This window comes from Triplophysa dalaica, chromosome 18 (assembly GCF_015846415.1).
Source record: "Triplophysa dalaica isolate WHDGS20190420 chromosome 18, ASM1584641v1, whole genome shotgun sequence".
NCBI classification, from domain to species: domain Eukaryota; kingdom Metazoa; phylum Chordata; class Actinopteri; order Cypriniformes; family Nemacheilidae; genus Triplophysa; species Triplophysa dalaica.
In genome coordinates, this window is record NC_079559.1 from 21,567,835 (window position 1) to 21,586,894 (window position 19,060).

Below are 19,060 nucleotides of genomic sequence, written 5' to 3' on the forward strand. Positions count from 1 at the left end.
AACATAAGCAGAATAAAGGGATGTTTAGTGAAAAGAGGTCAGAGGTCAGTCATATCAGCGTGTGCAGTGTGGGAATGATTCAGGTCGTCTTCTGCAGCACTTCATATCTCACTTTGTGCAAAAGCAAACGTTACACACAAACTGAAAACTGTAGGGAGTCTGAAGACGGAAAGGAAAAGTGTTTCTGGCGTCTCACCTGTCACACACAGATCTGTGTGTGCGCGGGCTGATGTTATGGACTGTAGCGCTCCACACACAGTAAACGGCTGCAGCACGAGGGCTGTTGGATTAGATTGTGATGTAATGTTGTCGGAGTTTAGCAACTAAAAACTCATGAGTGAGATTGTGTCTGGTGATCATCCCAACAATCTGAAACACAAACACACAGTTCACATAAAACACATCTCTCCTCATCAGAGCTAAAGCAGTGAAGTCACATGACTCTCTCTTCTGCCCAAACCAAGCAGCAGCTTTAGTGTTATTCTAGAGTTGTGTGGACACATTATATCATGAGACGCACGGTCACACTCTCAGTTTTGTGCTGCGGTTAAGTACTTATGTGACAACTCACCTCTCCCACTGCATTCACCACAGGTACATGTCTGAGACCCATCGTCCTGAAGAGATTAAACACCTGAGACACACGCGTGTTTGGAGACACGGTGTACGGACACGGGTTCATGTACGGAGTCACATCCTGAACACAAAACCAGTGCATTACAAACAATACCACACACACACACACACATAAAGAGGAGAGTGTGCTTTACCACTAGCATGCGTGGATTGAGAAGGGCCAGATCAAGGTCGTGGATGTCAGGGAATCGTGGGTAATCCTCCGTCATCTCTGAGTGAGAGAGTCGTGGCTGAGAGGCACTCTACAGGACACAGACACAACGGATAGAAAAGATTTCTTTGACAGAATGCAGGGTGTGACATCATCAGTATTCATGGATCTATGATATTGCAGCTTGAAGTTTAGTGAAGTAGAGAGGCGAGACGGACCGACTGGTTCTCGGCATAGCAGACGCCGCGGATCAGTAAATTGACCAGCTGTGAGCGCAGGATGAGCCCGTGAAAGGTCAGCGGGCGGAACCTCTCCTCCATACTCCACTCCTCACTGGGAGACTGATCGGGGTACAGGTTTGGATACGGCACATGTCTGACAAAACACACAGAACAAATCAACACATTAAAACATGACACATCACACACACACGCAACACAAATCCACAGAGAAATCACTAAACTACAAAACAAATCATTCAATGTGACTACAGGATTAACTTTTGTTGCTAAAAAGAAAGAAATCCGGGTTTGAGCACCTACACAACAAATGAGTGTTGAAAGCCGTCTCCTAACCCCATTTACATTTATAAGTTGAGCTGTCGGCTCTGATTTCATGGGAAACGTCAGTTTGACATCAAGTAATGTGCAGTTGAATGTTTCAAATGACAGATCGCAGCTTCAGGGAGACAATAAAGAGAAAAGGAAGGCATGTGTTTGAGAGACTGAACGTGTTCAGATGTGATCTAGTGTTTAATAACTAAATACAGACGTGCTCAAATGTGTTGGTACCCTTACAGCTCATTGAAATAATGCTTCATTCCTTCTGAAGAGTGATGAAATCTAAAGCTATTGCATCATGTGTGTATTGTATCATGTCATAGAATAAAGCAAAGAATCTGCTGAAAGAGATGGATTAGAGTTTATTCTACAAAGATATTCTTAAATGGAATGGACACATTTGTTGGTACCCCTTAGAGAAGATAAAACATCATTGGATTATAGTGATATTTCAAACTAATGAGTTTCTTTAATTAGTATCACACATGTATCTAATCTTGTCATGAGTCTATTTAAATAGAGAAAAGTCGTCACTGTGCTGTTCGGTGTCATTGTGTGCACCTCACTGAACATGGACCAGAGAAAGCAAAGAAGAGAGTTGTCTGAGGAGCTCAGAAGCATAGATCAGCATCCTCAAGGTAGAGGCTACAGGACCATCTCAAAGCTGCACCATGTTCCTGTGACAACACTTGACAATATTATGAAGAAGTTTAAGGTTTAAGGAATTGTAGCCAACCTCCCTGTGTGCGGCCGCAAGAGGAAAATCCAGCCCAGATTGAACAGAAGATAGTGAGACTGGCAGAAGAAGAACCAAGAATAACTGCCAAAGAGATACAAGCTGAACTCCAAGGTGACGGAACGTCAGTTTCTGATCGCACCATCCATCGCTTTTAGAGCAAGAAGAAGACCCAGCAGGAAGAAAAAACATAAAAAAGACAGACTGGAATTTGCTCAAATTCATATTGACAAGCCACGATGGTTCTGAGAGAATATCCTTTGGCCAGATGAGTTAAAACTGGAGCTTTTTGGCAAGTCACATTATATCTATGTTCACTGACAAAAGAAGTGAACACCACACCTACAGCGACACATGGAGGAGGCTGGGTTCTGTTTTGGGCTGCTGTGCTGCATCTGGAATCTGTGCAGGACTCAATGAAATCTCAAGACATTCTGGCATTCTGGAGCCAAACGTACTGCCCAGTGTCTCAGGTCATGGGTCCTCCAACAGGATAATGCCCTAAACACACAGCTCAAATCACCCATGAATGGAGAAGAACAAAACATGTGACTATTCTGAAGTGGCCTTCTATGAGTCCTGATCTGAATCCTGTGGAACATCTGTGGAAAGAGCTGAAACGTGCAGTCTGGAGAAGACATCACACCTGAGACCGCTGGAGCGGCCAAACTACCGTGAACAGGTGCAGGAGTCTCATTGAGAGCTACAGAAAACCCTTACTTACAGTTATCGCCTCTAAAGGTTGTGCAACAAAATATTAGGTTAGAGCTCCTGTCAGTTTGGTTCATGACATTTTCATTTCTTTTATTATTTACAATATGAAAAATAAAAGTCTGATTTCTATTAAATGTGGAATAAACATTGGTGGACGACAATTACTTTTGTCAAGTTATTTCCGAGAAAATTGTGCATTCATTGTGTAGAATCACCGACAAATTTGAGCACGTCTGTATACGACTTAACCTATCTATCTGAATAGAAGTCCGTTTGATGTGTTCTGATGAGAGTTACGTATGACATCAGTTATGTATGTACGCTGACCGTCTTTCCAGCATCTGTTGAAGAATGTCCTGTCCCTCCTCCGCCGGCTCCTCGCTCACCCGCACATCACATACGTTACGCAGTTCACTGGATGGATATGACTTCATAGACTGACACCTCCTCCTCTGCTCGCCCGCTCGGGTCAACACGCTGCTCTTCTACACACACACACACACACACACACATCTATAAGTGAGTTCATCTTTACTGATCCATAAAAGACTTCTGTCTGTGGAACAAATGCAAGCAGCGGTCTGTCAGCGCCATCATGTGGTCAAAACAATGTTAGGCAACCTTGAATTTGATGTTGTTGCTTATGAGGATGTTTCCCTTCATGAAGTCCTTCTCGTTGTCTCTGTTCTCGGTGACGACGGGGAAGGCGTGGTAGACGGTGGTCCTCAGGATGCTCACCAGAGACTGAATGCGGGTGTGAGGGTACACGTACGTCAGGTTGGGCTCCATGATGTCACTGGCCGTCAGTCTGACGAAGCAAACACATTCACCAGTCAACGGCACACGTACGGTCAGTAAAGAACAGCAGATGTTTCCCCGCCACTATTCCTCCGGTCACACACTGACACCACACAGAATCAATGCAGAATAAATGATGTACTTGTCCATCTCGACTTCAGTTTCCCACTCCAGCAGCGGAACGCCTTTCAGATGGATGTGAATATCGTAAATACCCTTGTTGAAGAAATCTCCCGTCCATTTGGCCACCTGATCAAACACAACACAACTTGACTGACTCATGTCTCAGAATATTCATTTTCATCTCCTTCCTTCATATCATGTTCGTACCATCAGTGTTATCATAATGGGAAGTCCATAAGTGATTTCATTGGTGGACTCGATCAGGATAACCGTCAGGCTGATTGTCATTCTGACCACGCCTCCTAGGAAGGCAGCTGCTCCAATCAAAGCAAATGTGCCCGAATAGATTTGCATATGAAAGTTTCTGCAATGAAACACATTTAATGACAACACACGTGATATCCACATGCATCGATTATTATTTCATCTGTAAATCATTATTTGGGGATTTTCTGTCATTGGTGGGTGAACTTGTAGTTTTGTATCAGTCTTGTGTGGTCGTAGAGGTGAATCTTACATTTTGAGGATGTTGGCCACCAAGCGTCCGAGTGAGGCCCCGCAGAGAAGAGACGGCACGAACAGACCGCTGGGGACAGACACGCCGTACGTCCAACAGCTCAGAAAAAAATACAGCACGAAGAACAGCGAGAGGGTGACCGGACTGAAGGTCGCTGTGAACCAAAGCAGACAAGAGTAAAAACACTCCCAACATCAATCTCGAAACATTCTTCAACTCATAATGAACTCTACATCAATCCTTTAAGATGTTTGAGCTTCAGGGTTTCCCTTTAGAAAAGCGTTTCATTTCAAACAAGTAAAAGCATGGTTAGCATGCTTTCATTTTCAAAAGGGGATTGGGACGCTAGATCAGCTGGCTATCTACATGCTGAAATCAAATGTTGTAGAATGAAATCCATGTTTCATTTGAGCGTAAACGAGCTTTAATAGTCGTACAGGTTCCTCCATATAATCTGTGACCTAACATACGTGTAAATACAGTGCATATGAATGATCATAACGTGTCTGACCGTTCTGATGGAAGAGCTGATGTATGGCCACCTCCTGAGGGTTAAAGAACAGCGTGGCCATGTCATTATATGTGTTATTGTAGCAGAAGAAGCGGCGGATGGTTGAGTTCACCTCCTACAGAGCAGAACAGCATTAGTCTCTTCAGCCACACAAATCACACCAAAAGATGAGAAAAACTTTTTTTAAATGTCCACGAGTCTCGGTGCACACGCATGTCAGGAAATAACTCAATTCATTACCTGTCATTTAATTGAAATGTTTTCACACACAAATGAATTCATTTCACTTAGTAAAGTTGAATTAGGTGAAATTCATTTGCTGCTGTATGTTTAACTTTATTACACTTATCAAACTGCATGACGTATGTTGGACCCATTCAATTAATTCAACACAGTATTTCACTGATTTTTTTTTAGTTTAGATCATTTCCTTTAATCATTCATGCATTTGACAGAAGCTTTTATCCAACGTGACTTAGATTGCATTATACTACACATTTGTTTCGCACTATGTGCAATCCCTGGAATCAAACCCATGACCTTGGTGTTGTTAATCCCATTCTCTAACCACTGAACTACAGGAATGCTATTGTATGTGTTGTATGTGTGCTATTGTTGTTCATTGTATCATGTGTTGACTTCAGATCAAAACATCAGCCAAGACTGAGAAAGATTAAACCTTATTTTTTTAACAGAACAGCAAACTTGTTTCACCTGGATTTATGATACAGGGGACTATCTGCGAGTCTAATGCTGTATTGGTCAGTAATTTAATGGCAAATCTAACACATAAACACTTGTGTGTGTAAGAAGTGTGAGAGAGGTGATGTCCGTCTGACCTGTGATGTGGTGTTGGTCATAGGGGAGACAAGATCTCGACACTCCCCGAGAGTCATGGAGGACATGAAGATGACAAGAGTGGTGACCATACACACCAGCAGACTCTCCAACACCCTAACAATCACACAAACACCCACACACACACAATATCTACATGTTCAAAACACGTTTCACACAAAAGTTTCATCACTGTCACTTATTTACGCTTGCGTAACAGCCTATATCTAAAAACACTACAAAACCATGTGTTGTACAAACTTAAATGTCAACACATGAAGCAAAACAGTATGAATCTTGTGATGTGAATCTGTCAAATGAATCTGATGAATCTTGTGATGTGAATCTGTCAAGTGAATCTGATGAATATTGTGATGTGAATCTGTCAAATGAACCTGATGAATCTTGTGATGTGAATCTGTCAAATGAATCTGATGAATCTTGTGATGTGAATCTGTCAAATGAATCTGATGAATCTTGTGATGTGAATCTGTCAAATGAACCTGATGAATCTTGTGATGTGAATCTGTCAAATGAATCTGATGAATCTTGTGATGTGAATCTGTCAAATGAATCTGATGAATCTTGTGATGTGAATCTGTCAAGTGAATCTGATGAATCTTGTGATGTGAATCTGTCAAGTGAATCTGATGAATCTTGTGATGTGAATCTGTCAAATGAACCTGATGAATCTTGTGATGTGAATCTGTCAAATGAATCTGATGAATCTTGTGATGTGAATCTGTCAAGTGAATCTGATCAATCTTGTGATGTGAATCTGTCAAGTGAATCTGATGAATCTTGTGATGTGAATCTGTCAAGTGAATCTGATGAATCTTGTGATGTGAATCTGTCAAGTGAATCTGATGCATCTTTTGATGTGAATCTGTCAAGTGAATCTGATGAATCTTGTGATGTGAATCTGTCAAGTGAATCTGATGAATCTTGTGATGTGAATCTGTCAAATGAATCTGATGAATCTTGTGATGTGAATCTGTCAAGTGAATCTGATGAATCCTGTGATGTGAATCTGTCAAGTGAATCTGATGAATCTTGTGATGTGAATCTGTCAAGTGAATCTGATGAATCTTGTGATGTGAATCTGTCAAATGAATCTGATGAATCTTGTGATGTGAATCTGTTGAATCTTGTGATGTGAATCTGTCAAATGAATCTGATGAATCTTGTGATGTGAATCTGTCAAATGAATCTGATGAATCTTGTGATGTGAATCTGTCAAATGAATCTGATGAATCTTGTGATGTGAATCTGTCAAGTGAATCTGATGAATCTTGTGATGTGAATCTGTCAAGTGAATCTGATGAATCTTGTGATGTGAATCTGTCAAGTGAATCTGATGAATCTTGTGATGTGAATCTGTCAAATGAACCTGATGAATCTTGTGATGTGAATCTGTCAAATGAATCTGATGAATCTTGTGATGTGAATCTGTCAAGTGAATCTGATGAATCTTGTGATGTGAATCTGTCAAATGAATCTGATGAATCTTGTGATGTGAATCTGTCAAGTGAATCTGATGAATCTTGTGATGTGAATCTGTCAAATGAATCTGATGAATCTTGTGATGTGAATCTGTCAAGTGAACCTGATGAATCTTGTGATGTGAATCTGTCAAGTGAATCTGATCAATCTTGTGATGTGAATCTGTCAAATGAACCTGATGAATCTTGTGATGTGAATCTGTCAAGTGAATCTGATGAATCTTGTGATGTGAATCTGTCAAATGAATCTGATGAATCTTGTGATGTGAATCTGTCAAGTGAATCTGATGAATCTTGTGATGTGAATCTGTCAAATGAACCTGATGAATCTTGTGATGTGAATCTGTCAAATGAATCTGATGAATCTTGTGATGTGAATCTGTTGAATCTTGTGATGTGAATCTGTCAAATGAATCTGATGAATCTTGTGATGTGAATCTGTCAAATGAATCTGATGAATCTTGTGATGTGAATCTGTCAAGTGAATCTGTTGAATCTTGTGATGTGAATCTGTCAAATGAATCTGATGAATCTTGTGATGTGAATCTGTCAAATGAATCTGATGAATCTTGTGATGTGAATCTGTCAAGTGAATCTGATGAATATTGTGATGTGAATCTGTCAAGTGAATCTGATGAATCTTGTGATGTGAATCTGTCAAGTGAATCTGATGAATCTTGTGATGTGAATCTGTCAAGTGAATCTGATGAATCTTGTGATGTGAATCTGTCAAGTGAATCTGATGAATCTTGTGATGTGAATCTGTCAAATGAATCTGATGAATCTTGTGATGTGAATCTGTCAAGTGAATCTGATGAATCTTGTGATGTGAATCTGTCAAGTGAACCTGATGAATCTTGTGATGTGAATCTGTCAAGTGAATCTGATGAATCTTGTGATGTGAATCTGTCAAATGAACCTGATGAATCTTGTGATGTGAATCTGTCAAGTGAATCTGATGAATCTTGTGATGTGAATCTGTCAAATGAATCTGATGAATCTTGTGATGTGAATCTGTTGAATCTTGTGATGTGAATCTGTCAAGTGAATCTGATGAATCTTGTGATGTGAATCTGTCAAATGAATCTGATGAATCTTGTGATGTGAATCTGTCAAATGAATCTGATGAATCTTGTGATGTGAATCTGTCAAATGAACCTGATGAATCTTGTGATGTGAATCTGTCAAGTGAATCTGATGAATCTTGTGATGTGAATCTGTCAAATGAATCTGATGAATCTTGTGATGTGAATCTGTTGAATCTTGTGATGTGAATCTGTCAAATGAATCTGATGAATCTTGTGATGTGAATCTGTCAAATGAATCTGATGAATCTTGTGATGTGAATCTGTCAAATGAATCTGATGAATCTTGTGATGTGAATCTGTCAAATGAATCTGATGAATCTTGTGATGTGAATCTGTCAAGTGAATCTGATGAATCTTGTGATGTGAATCTGTCAAGTGAATCTGATGAATCTTGTGATGTGAATCTGTCAAATTAATCTGATGAATCTTGTGATGTGAATCTGTCAAATGAATCTGATGAATCTTGTGATGTGAATCTGTCAAATGAACCTGATGAATCTTGTGATGTGAATCTGTCAAGTGAATCTGATCAATCTTGTGATGTGAATCTGTCAAGTGAATCTGATGAATCTTGTGATGTGAATCTGTCAAGTGAATCTGATGAATCTTGTGATGTGAATCTGTCAAATGAATCTGATGAATCTTGTGATGTGAATCTGTTGAATCTTGTGATGTGAATCTGTCAAATGAATCTGATGAATCTTGTGATGTGAATCTGTCAAATGAATCTGATGAATCTTGTGATGTGAATCTGTCAAATGAACCTGATGAATCTTGTGATGTGAATCTGTCAAGTGAATCTGATCAATCTTGTGATGTGAATCTGTCAAGTGAATCTGATGAATCTTGTGATGTGAATCTGTCAAGTGAATCTGATGAATCTTGTGATGTGAATCTGTCAAATGAATCTGATGAATCTTGTGATGTGAATCTGTTGAATATTGTGATGTGAATCTGTCAAATGAATCTGATGAATCTTGTGATGTGAATCTGTCAAATGAATCTGATGAATCTTGTGATGTGAATCTGTCAAATGAATCTGATGAATCTTGTGATGTGAATCTGTCAAATTAATCTGATGAATCTTGTGATGTGAATCTGTCAAGTGAATCTGATGAATCTTGTGATGTGAATCTGTCAAATTAATCTGATGAATCTTGTGATGTGAATCTGTCAAATGAATCTGATGAATCTTGTGATGTGAATCTGTCAAATGAATCTGATGAATCTTGTGATGTGAATCTGTCAAATGAATCTGATGAATCTTGTGATGTGAATCTGTCAAATGAATCTGATGAATCTTGTGATGTGAATCTGTCAAATGAACCTGATGAATCTTGTGATGTGAATCTGTCAAATGAATCTGATGAATCTTGTGATGTGAATCTGTCAAATGAACCTGATGAATCTTGCTTTGGGATGAACGTTTTTCATATGGTATTTTGCGAGTCGTTTGTTGATGCAGTTGAAGAGAGCACCAAGCAGACCTCCAGCCACCCCCATCAACACAAAAAACGCCAAATCTACTGCTGTCCACAAATGGCACGTCTTATCTCCATCTTGACACTGCAGACAGAAGAGGAAAACATCACCTTCACATGAATTCATTGATGCAGGACAGCACTTGAATTGATCCCATCATGAGCTGATTGGAATGAGTTCATGTAATACAAGAGGTTATCTACATAGCAATAAGTTTAGGTGTGTTTAGCCTCATCCAGCACTGCATGAAGACTTGAAGCAGTGCATTCTGGTTAGAAATGTTGTTGAGCCAGTGCTGACACCATGTTGTGTGACATATGGCATTAAAGCAGCACTATAGAACTTTTGCTCACAGGTGATGAAAGTGAAAGTAGTTTAGCGCATATCTCAGTCAAATGTTTACAATCTCTGATAACCAAACACTACTCCTGCGGCTCTTCCTCTTCTCTAAGGGCGTAGATTATTCAAAAACTCTGAATAGTGACATCATTACCAGGGAAGTTAAGTTAAGTGCTGTATTCCGATCCAGTCGTTCTCTGTAGTCCTTGAAAAGTGAATTCTGTTAATGACAATATCTCGCTTGCCACTGAACTTTAAGCTTTATCCTTTTGCAGATGTTATTTATGCTCTAACAGCAACATTACACACTAACTAAAGGTTGAAAGTGGAACAACAGGAATGGCACCTTTAATTTAAAATGTCAGTGAATTTGTCCAAAAAAAACTCTAACACGTTTCAATCACGATTTGACTGCGAGGGGTATATCCGGCTGATCGGTGTGTGCAGTGTTGAAGTCATGAAGTCAAACACACCTTTAAACTTGAGGGTCACAGAGATGGTAAATGATGTGACAAATTAAGGTCTAGTGCATAAATCTAAAGAAAGCAACTAAACATTTGCAAGGAAAAATAAACCTGTTGAAGAATATGAACCGCTTCAGTTATATACCTTAAACTCTCCAAAGTTGAGCAGGCCGGGCAGCTGGAAGGAGCCCCATTTACTGTAGTTAATCCCAGAACGAAAGAAGTTGAGTGTAAAAGTGGCAGACATGGAGCAGAAGAGCTGAAACACATCATGTGGGACATTACTGAACATCCTTTCTTCATACTCTCCAGGAGCACTTACATTTATTTATTTGGCAGACGCCTTTATCTAAAGCCACTAACAAGTAGGAGAGCATATAAACAATTTGTCCACACACTTAACAGAACCGTTCGTCTTCAAGGCCATGCTACTAGAGTAATAAAGCTGGAGTGGTCAAAGGAGAGTATGAACAACAATTTGATTGTTTTTAGACAGAGAGAAAGTTATTGGGAAGCTGTTTTATGAAAGCTGTGAAGGATGCTGCAGTTCACCACAAGGGAACCGAATGAGTAAAGGTTTTTTTCAAGCGATTTGCACTTGATCAACAGCCCCACACACATCCACGTACCACTTTCCAGGTGAGGGCCTGGTTCCAGAAGGACGAGCCCTCCTCCAGACTGAAGAGTGTGCCCCCTATAGGTGCCCCAAAAGCTGCCGCAACTCCGGCCGCCGCCCCCGCAGAGACGAAATCCCTCTTGTCCCTGAAGACGTGAAAACAGAAATGCTGTTTCTCCACGCACAAGCAAAATAAACATCCGCTGCAGTAGATTAAAGAACGCAAACAACCACGTAGATCACAAGGAAAGCAAATAAACAAATCCAAAAAATGAAAGGGCATTTATTGAGGATAGTAATATTTCTCACAATTTCCAACTCAAGAATTCTAGAACATGCAGAAAAAAGATAGATTCATCTTATGTTCAGTTGTCACTACACATCATGTATTCAGCCGTGAATAAAACCCCCTCTGACTAGTCAACTTAGAGGATCACAGAATGTTGTTTTGAGTGGTGTGTGACAGGCTTGTTTGGATTGACATGAAGGCGACTCGCTGATGCTGATACACAATCATTTCTAATGAAGGGTTTTGGAGGTTTGGTGCTCACCGGTCACTGCGGAAGTACGGAAAGTGAAAGCGGATCTTCTTGAAGGTGATGCTCTGAAACTAAAGGGGAATAAACACACTCCAGTGAAATCTGGTTAATCAGCACAAACAGACGTGTGTCCTGTCAGATTCTCTGAAGATTGAGAACAGACCACCAGCCTGTGACAGACTGAAATCAAGGTGAAGTAAAAGCAGGACAAACCCCCTTATACGTTTCAACTCCACTTCCTGTTGTAACAGAAAGTGAGAAGAAAGCCATTTCATTGGCTCTCGGCCAGTGGGCGTACCTGAGGAAGCCCCGCCCCCACGATCGCTCCACTGTGGATCATCGGTCCCTCTTTACCCACAAACAATCCTGAGATGAGAACAACACAGAGAGCGAATGAGTAACGAAAGGAACACGTAAGCAAACATCTGTTTCACTTGATTCTGTCAGTCGTACCTCCGGCCACAGCAAACAAGACTCCTGTGACCTTACACATGAAGGTCCGCAGGCGCACGATGCCGGGAATCTTTACCCCGTTCAGGTAACTTTTAATCTCCGGGATACCAGACCCGGCCGCCACCGGCTGTGACATCACAAAAAAGTTCATGACATACACAAAAAGGAACAGTCGATTGAAAAACATGTTTACATTCTTTCCCTCTACATGTAAAAACTTCAAGACTCAACATATACACTGAGAGCCAAAAGATGATGAGGACTACAATTCAGTAAAAAAGTAAACACTGTTTTGACAAATCCATTACTTCATACTTAGGTGAACTTCTAGAGATTGTGTACTCGGGTCGAGCTATCAATCAGTGCGTGACACGTGTGATGACATCATGTGTGAAGTTTACCTCAACGAGCACCAGAACACTGGAGATGAATGTGAAAATCATATTGAGAGCGAGCAGCTCCAGTAAAGACAGAGCCAGACATCCCTTCTCACTGCATTCCTCTACGGCTGAACAACACCTCAAGGGTTATGGAGGAATTTCATGATATGTTTTTATGTTTTTGATCATCATTCAACATGTAGTGCTCTTCATCTTACACACATTTGTATGACATTCAGAAAAGCACCCTGGACAGCTGTGTTTTTGATGTTTGCTAGTGTTTATGAAATCTGTGACATTTACATTGATGCATTTGACCTTTGCTTTTATCCAAAGCCACTTGCACTGCATTGTAATGCACATTTGATTCTGACTGGGATCAAACCCAAGACCTTAGCGTCGCTAGCGTCACATTCTAACCAGTGAGCCACAGGAAAGCTGTGACTACAATATTGTATGCTGAGACAGCACAGAGAACAAGGCCAGAAGTTTGGCCGCAGTTAAAGACGAGAGGAGGAGGTGACGAAGGGGGAAAAAATGACTCATGACAGAATTGTGTGATGTTAACCCCTTGCAAGCATTGTATACATGTTGGAGTCAGATGTGCATTTGTCAGATCTCTTGGAAGCATCTCACTTTGTTGACACAAGCAATAAAGTTTTGACCTTTCGGCACCTGGAACCTTTGTCTGCGAGATTCTTTCTGCAATGTGAAAACTGATTCGCCACAACAGGATCTTCACATCACAAACACACACAACACAATACGACAAAAGATACATCCTCCAACCACTCTGAACTTCAGCTGTGTGAAGAGTCGCACAAAGAAATCCACAAACAGGCCAGTCTGAAAGAAGAAAAACACTTTTCATACTAACAGCATGATAACAATTATAGATCTACTACTCACAGCTTCTGTTTGATTATCACACGGCACTCTGGAATACTAGATTCTGATTGGCTATAGTCACGCTTACACTAATGAAATATAAATAAATATGCCTTTTTAATATCATAAATGAGTTTATATCTACAATACAAATGATTCAACCACATTGCATGTTCCTCACCCTGAGCTTTATTCTGCAATCACTGCCAGCTGACTGTCCATTATCCCTAAATAATATATAGTGTATATAACCTATGGCTGTCGAACCGTTAATCACATCCAGATGACAAGGTACATAATATATGTCTGTATACTCTTTCATATTCATTTTGTATTTATAAACACACACATGTATATATTCAGGACACATTTACATATGACAAACACAGCTTTCCTGTGGGTCAGTGGTTAGAGCATGACTCTAGAAACACCAGGGTCATGGGTCGGATCATAGGCCAGGGGATTACACATAGTCAGAAACAAAATGAATAGTACAATGTAATGTAAGTCGTTTTGGATAAAAGTGTCTGCCAAATGTATATATGTAAATGCATATATAGTATGTATTGAAAAACACATAATCATACATGCCTATATTTAAGAATATTCATTTATCTATGATTTAAACTATTGGTAAATATAAATAAATGTAAATGTAAATACTTCCTAGATATGTCTACATGTATGTATTTATGAATACAAAATGAACATGAACGGTAGACAGACATATATATTATGTATATAAGGATGAATCGTTTGACTGCCCTAATCAATAAAGACACCAAACATAGATCTGTGGCTTTAAAGTGCGTACCAGTCCTGTTGATACTCCGATAGCAAAGACCAAAATCCACTTTATGACTTCATACTTTCCAGCTTTCTGCAAGAAGAACAGAGAGAAATAAACGTATTCAGAAATATGATGACATCATTCAAATGTGATGAATCAACACATCACAACTTTTACCTTATTATCCAAGCCCTCCAAAACCTCCAGATACGGCTCGTTGATACAGCGGTCATAATCCAAACTCTGATGTGTTACACACCACAGATCTGAGGTCAGGTTAGAGTTCAAGCTTTATTTTCTCATCTAAGTGTATGATTCACTGACCTCATAGTCTTTTCTGGGTAATATCTCATCATCATCATCATCTCTGGTTTCTCCAAGTATGGTCTAACAAACACAAGACAGCAGCACTCACATCAACACATGAGCAGATGCTTTACAGGATAAAGTCCCTCTGAGATGTTCAGAGCTCACAGTGAACAACAGATGGGCTGACATGACACCAGACAATAGAGAGACTCACACACACACACTCTCTCACACAGCACCACACTCTCTCTCACACACACACACACACACACACACACACAGCACCGCACACAGCACCGCACACAGCACCGCACACAGCACCGCACACAGCACCGCACACAGCACCGCACACAGCACCGCACACAGCACCGCACACAGCACCGCACACAGCACCGCACACAGCACCGCACACAGCACCGCACACAGCACCGCACACAGCACCGCACACAGCACCGCACACAGCACCGCACACAGCACCGCACACAGCACCACACACAGCACCACACACAGCACCACACACAGCACCACACACAGCACCACACACAGCACCACACACAGCACCACACACAGCACCACACACAGCATCACACACAGCACCACACACAGCACCACACACAGCACCACACACAGCACCACACACAGCACCACACACAGCACCACACACAGCACCACACACAGCACCACACACAGCACCAGCAGCAGCACCACACACAGCACCACACACAGCACCACACACAGCACCAGCAGCAGCACCACACACAGCACCACACACAGCAGCAGCACCACACACAGCATCACACACAGCACCACACTCTCTCTCACACAGCACCGCACACAGCACCGCACACAGCACCGCACACAGCACCGCACACAGCACCGCACACAGCACCGCACACAGCACCGCACACAGCACCGCACACAGCACCACACACAGCACCACACAGAGCACCACACACAGCATCACACACAGCACCACACACAGCACCACACACAGCACCACACACAGCACCACACACAGCACCACACACAGCACCACACACAGCACCACACACAGCACCAGCAGCAGCACCACACACAGCACCAGCAGCAGCACCACACACAGCACCACACACAGCACCACACACAGCAGCAGCACCACACACAGCACCACACACAGCACCACACACAGCATCACACACAGCACCACACACAGCACCACACACAACACCAGCAGCAGCACCACACACAGCACCACACACAGCATCACACACAGCACCACACACAGCACCACACACAGCATCACACACAGCACCACACACAGCACCACACACAGCACCACACACAGCATCACACACAGCATCACACACAGCAGCAGCACCACACACAGCACCACACACAGCATCACACACAGCACCACACACAGCATCACACACAGCACCACACACAGCACCACACACAGCATCACACACAGCACCACACACAGCATCACACACAGCACCACACACAGCACCACACACAACACCACACACAGCACCACACACAGCACCAGCAGCAGCACCACACACAGCACCACACACAGCACCACACACAGCACCACACACAGCATCACACACAGCACCACACACAGCATCACACACAGCATCACACACAGCACCACACACAACACCAGCAGCAGCACCACACACAGCACCACACACAGCATCACACACAGCAGCAGCACCACACACAGCATCACACACAGCATCACACACAGCATCACACACAGCAGCAGCACCACACACAGCACCACACACAGCACCACACACAGCATCACACACAGCACCACACACAGCATCACACACAGCAGCAGCACCACACACAGCACCACACACAGCACCACACACAGCATCACACACAGCACCACACACAGCACCACACACAGCACCACACACAGCATCACACACAGCACCACACACAGCACCACACACAGCACCACACACAGCACCACACACAGCATCACACACAGCATCACACACAGCACCACACACAGCACCACACACAGCACCACACACAGCACCACACACAGCACCACACTCTCTCACACACACACACACACACACACACACAGCACCACACACAGCACCACACACAGCACCACACACAGCACCACACACAGCACCACACACAGCACCACACACAGCACCACACACAGCATCACACACAGCACCACACACAGCACCACACACAGCACCACACACAGCATCACACACAGCATCACACACAGCACCACACACAGCACCACACACAGCACCACACACAGCATCACACACAGCATCACACACAGCACCACACACAGCACCACACACAGCACCACACACAGCATCACACACAGCACCACACACAGCACCACACACAGCACCACACACAGCACCACACACAGCATCACACACAGCACCACACACAGCACCACACACAGCACCACACACAGCACCACACACAGCACCACACACAGCACCAGCAGCAGCACCACACACAGCACCACACACAGCACCACACACAGCACCACACACAGCACCACACACAGCACCACACACAGCATCACACACAGCACCACACACAGCACCACACACAACACCAGCAGCAGCACCACACACAGCACCACACACAGCACCACACACAGCACCACACACAGCATCACACACAGCACCACACACAGCACCACACACAGCATCACACACAGCACCACACACAGCACCACACACAGCATCACACACAGCATCACACACAGCAGCAGCACCACACACAGCATCACACACAGCACCACACACAGCATCACACACAGCACCACACACAGCACCACACACAGCACCACACACAGCATCACACACAGCACCACACACAGCATCACACACAGCACCACACACAGCACCACACACAACACCACACACAGCACCACACACAGCACCAGCAGCAGCACCACACACAGCACCACACACAGCACCACACACAGCACCACACACAGCATCACACACAGCACCACACACAGCATCACACACAGCATCACACACAGCACCACACACAACACCAGCAGCAGCACCACACACAGCACCACACACAGCATCACACACAGCAGCAGCACCACACACAGCATCACACACAGCATCACACACAGCATCACACACAGCAGCAGCACCACACACAGCACCACACACAGCATCACACACAGCACCACACACAGCATCACACACAGCAGCAGCACCACACACAGCACCACACACAGCACCACACACAGCATCACACACAGCACCACACACAGCACCACACACAGCACCACACACAGCATCACACACAGCACCACACACAGCACCACACACAGCACCACACACAGCATCACACACAGCACCACACACAGCATCACACACAGCACCACACACAGCACCACACACAGCATCACACACAGCATCACACAGCACCACACACAGCACCAGCAGCAGCACCACACACAGCACCACACACAGCACCACACACAGCACCACACACAGCACCACACACAGCATCACACACAGCACCACACACAGCACCACACACAGCACCACACACAGCACCACACACAGCACCACACTCTCTCTCACACACACACACACACACACACAGCACCACACACAGCATCACACACAGCACCACACACAGCACCACACACAGCACCACACACAGCACCACACACAGCACCAGCAGCAGCACCACACACAGCACCACACACAGCACCACACACAGCACCACACACAGCACCACACACAGCACCACACACAGCACCACACTCTCTCTCACACACACACACACACACACACACACAGCACCACACACAGCATCACACACAGCACCACACACAGCACCACACACAGCACCACACACAGCATCACACACAGCACCACACACAGCATCACACACAGCACCACACACAGCACCACACACAGCACCACACACAGCACCACACACAGCACCACACACAGCACCAGCAGCAGCACCAGCAGCAGCACCACACACAGCACCACACACAGCACCACACACAGCACCACACACAGCATCACACACAGCACCACACACAGCACCACACACAACACCAGCAGCAGCACCACACACAGCACCACACACAGCATCACACACAGCACCAGCAGCATCACATACATGCATGTGTATATACACACACACACTCCGCATGCATGAGAAAACGGAGCACACAAATAATGTCATCATACCAGCTCCTCTGGTGTTCTGGTTTCTCCTTCCGTACAACAACACAAACAACCACTACAGCACGCCATCTTCCACAACACAGGGTCGCGCGCTGATCACATGACACGCGCTGAGGGATTCAAGCGCACAACAACTGCGCAGCTACAACGCAAGCACAGTGGCTTCGAGCGCACATGGACTGCGCACCTTTGACGCATACACACTAAACGGGAAAACATAACGTGTTATAACAAGAATTTAGTTTACATGTCAGGCACTTTATCCTCAGTCTAGCAGAACGATGACATTTTGTGAGATTATTCAATACCTTTCTAAAGCATTTACATTTTTATTTTGTTTTGTAAGTGCTGGGTATTTACAGTGTAAATTACACCCAAGGCAGTTCACAGTTACACAAAGAAATGTTTCAATAAGT

The 19,060-nt window shown here is 43.7% G+C and overlaps 1 protein-coding gene across 2 annotated transcripts in view; it reads right to left on the bottom strand.

Moving 5' to 3' along the window:
* Positions 1–18,754, bottom strand: part of clcn6 (chloride channel 6) — a 19,895-nt gene extending 1,141 nt beyond the window's left edge. Inside the window, exons 1-24 of one of the 2 annotated variants that reach the window (XR_008904556.1) lie at positions 18,648–18,754; positions 14,449–14,511; positions 14,302–14,367; positions 14,149–14,214; positions 13,226–13,292; positions 12,468–12,574; positions 12,067–12,193; positions 11,912–11,979; positions 11,626–11,684; positions 11,088–11,220; positions 10,604–10,717; positions 9,573–9,739; positions 5,586–5,700; positions 4,747–4,861; positions 4,236–4,389; positions 3,926–4,082; positions 3,738–3,844; positions 3,419–3,605; positions 3,125–3,282; positions 1,006–1,162; positions 771–878; positions 572–697; positions 197–369; positions 1–111 (exon numbers count right to left, since the gene is read on the bottom strand). The exon at positions 1–111 is cut by the window's left edge and continues 1,141 nt beyond it. Coding sequence is in view for 1 of the 2 variants with exons in the window: in XM_056729696.1 (XP_056585674.1) it covers positions 289–369; positions 572–697; positions 771–878; positions 1,006–1,162; positions 3,125–3,282; positions 3,419–3,605; positions 3,738–3,844; positions 3,926–4,082; positions 4,236–4,389; positions 4,747–4,861; positions 5,586–5,700; positions 9,573–9,739; positions 10,604–10,717; positions 11,088–11,220; positions 11,626–11,684; positions 11,912–11,979; positions 12,067–12,193; positions 12,468–12,574; positions 13,226–13,292; positions 14,149–14,214; positions 14,302–14,367; positions 14,449–14,511; positions 18,648–18,713 (2,568 nt within the window). In the remaining variant the exon portion in view is untranslated. Of the gene's footprint in view, positions 370–571; positions 698–770; positions 879–1,005; positions 1,163–3,124; positions 3,283–3,418; positions 3,606–3,737; positions 3,845–3,925; positions 4,083–4,235; positions 4,390–4,746; positions 4,862–5,585; positions 5,701–9,572; positions 9,740–10,603; positions 10,718–11,087; positions 11,221–11,625; positions 11,685–11,911; positions 11,980–12,066; positions 12,194–12,467; positions 12,575–13,225; positions 13,293–14,148; positions 14,215–14,301; positions 14,368–14,448; positions 14,512–18,647 lie in introns of both variants that reach the window. The other variant, XM_056729696.1, reaches the window with a different exon arrangement.
* Between the last annotated feature and the right edge of the window lie 306 nt (positions 18,755–19,060).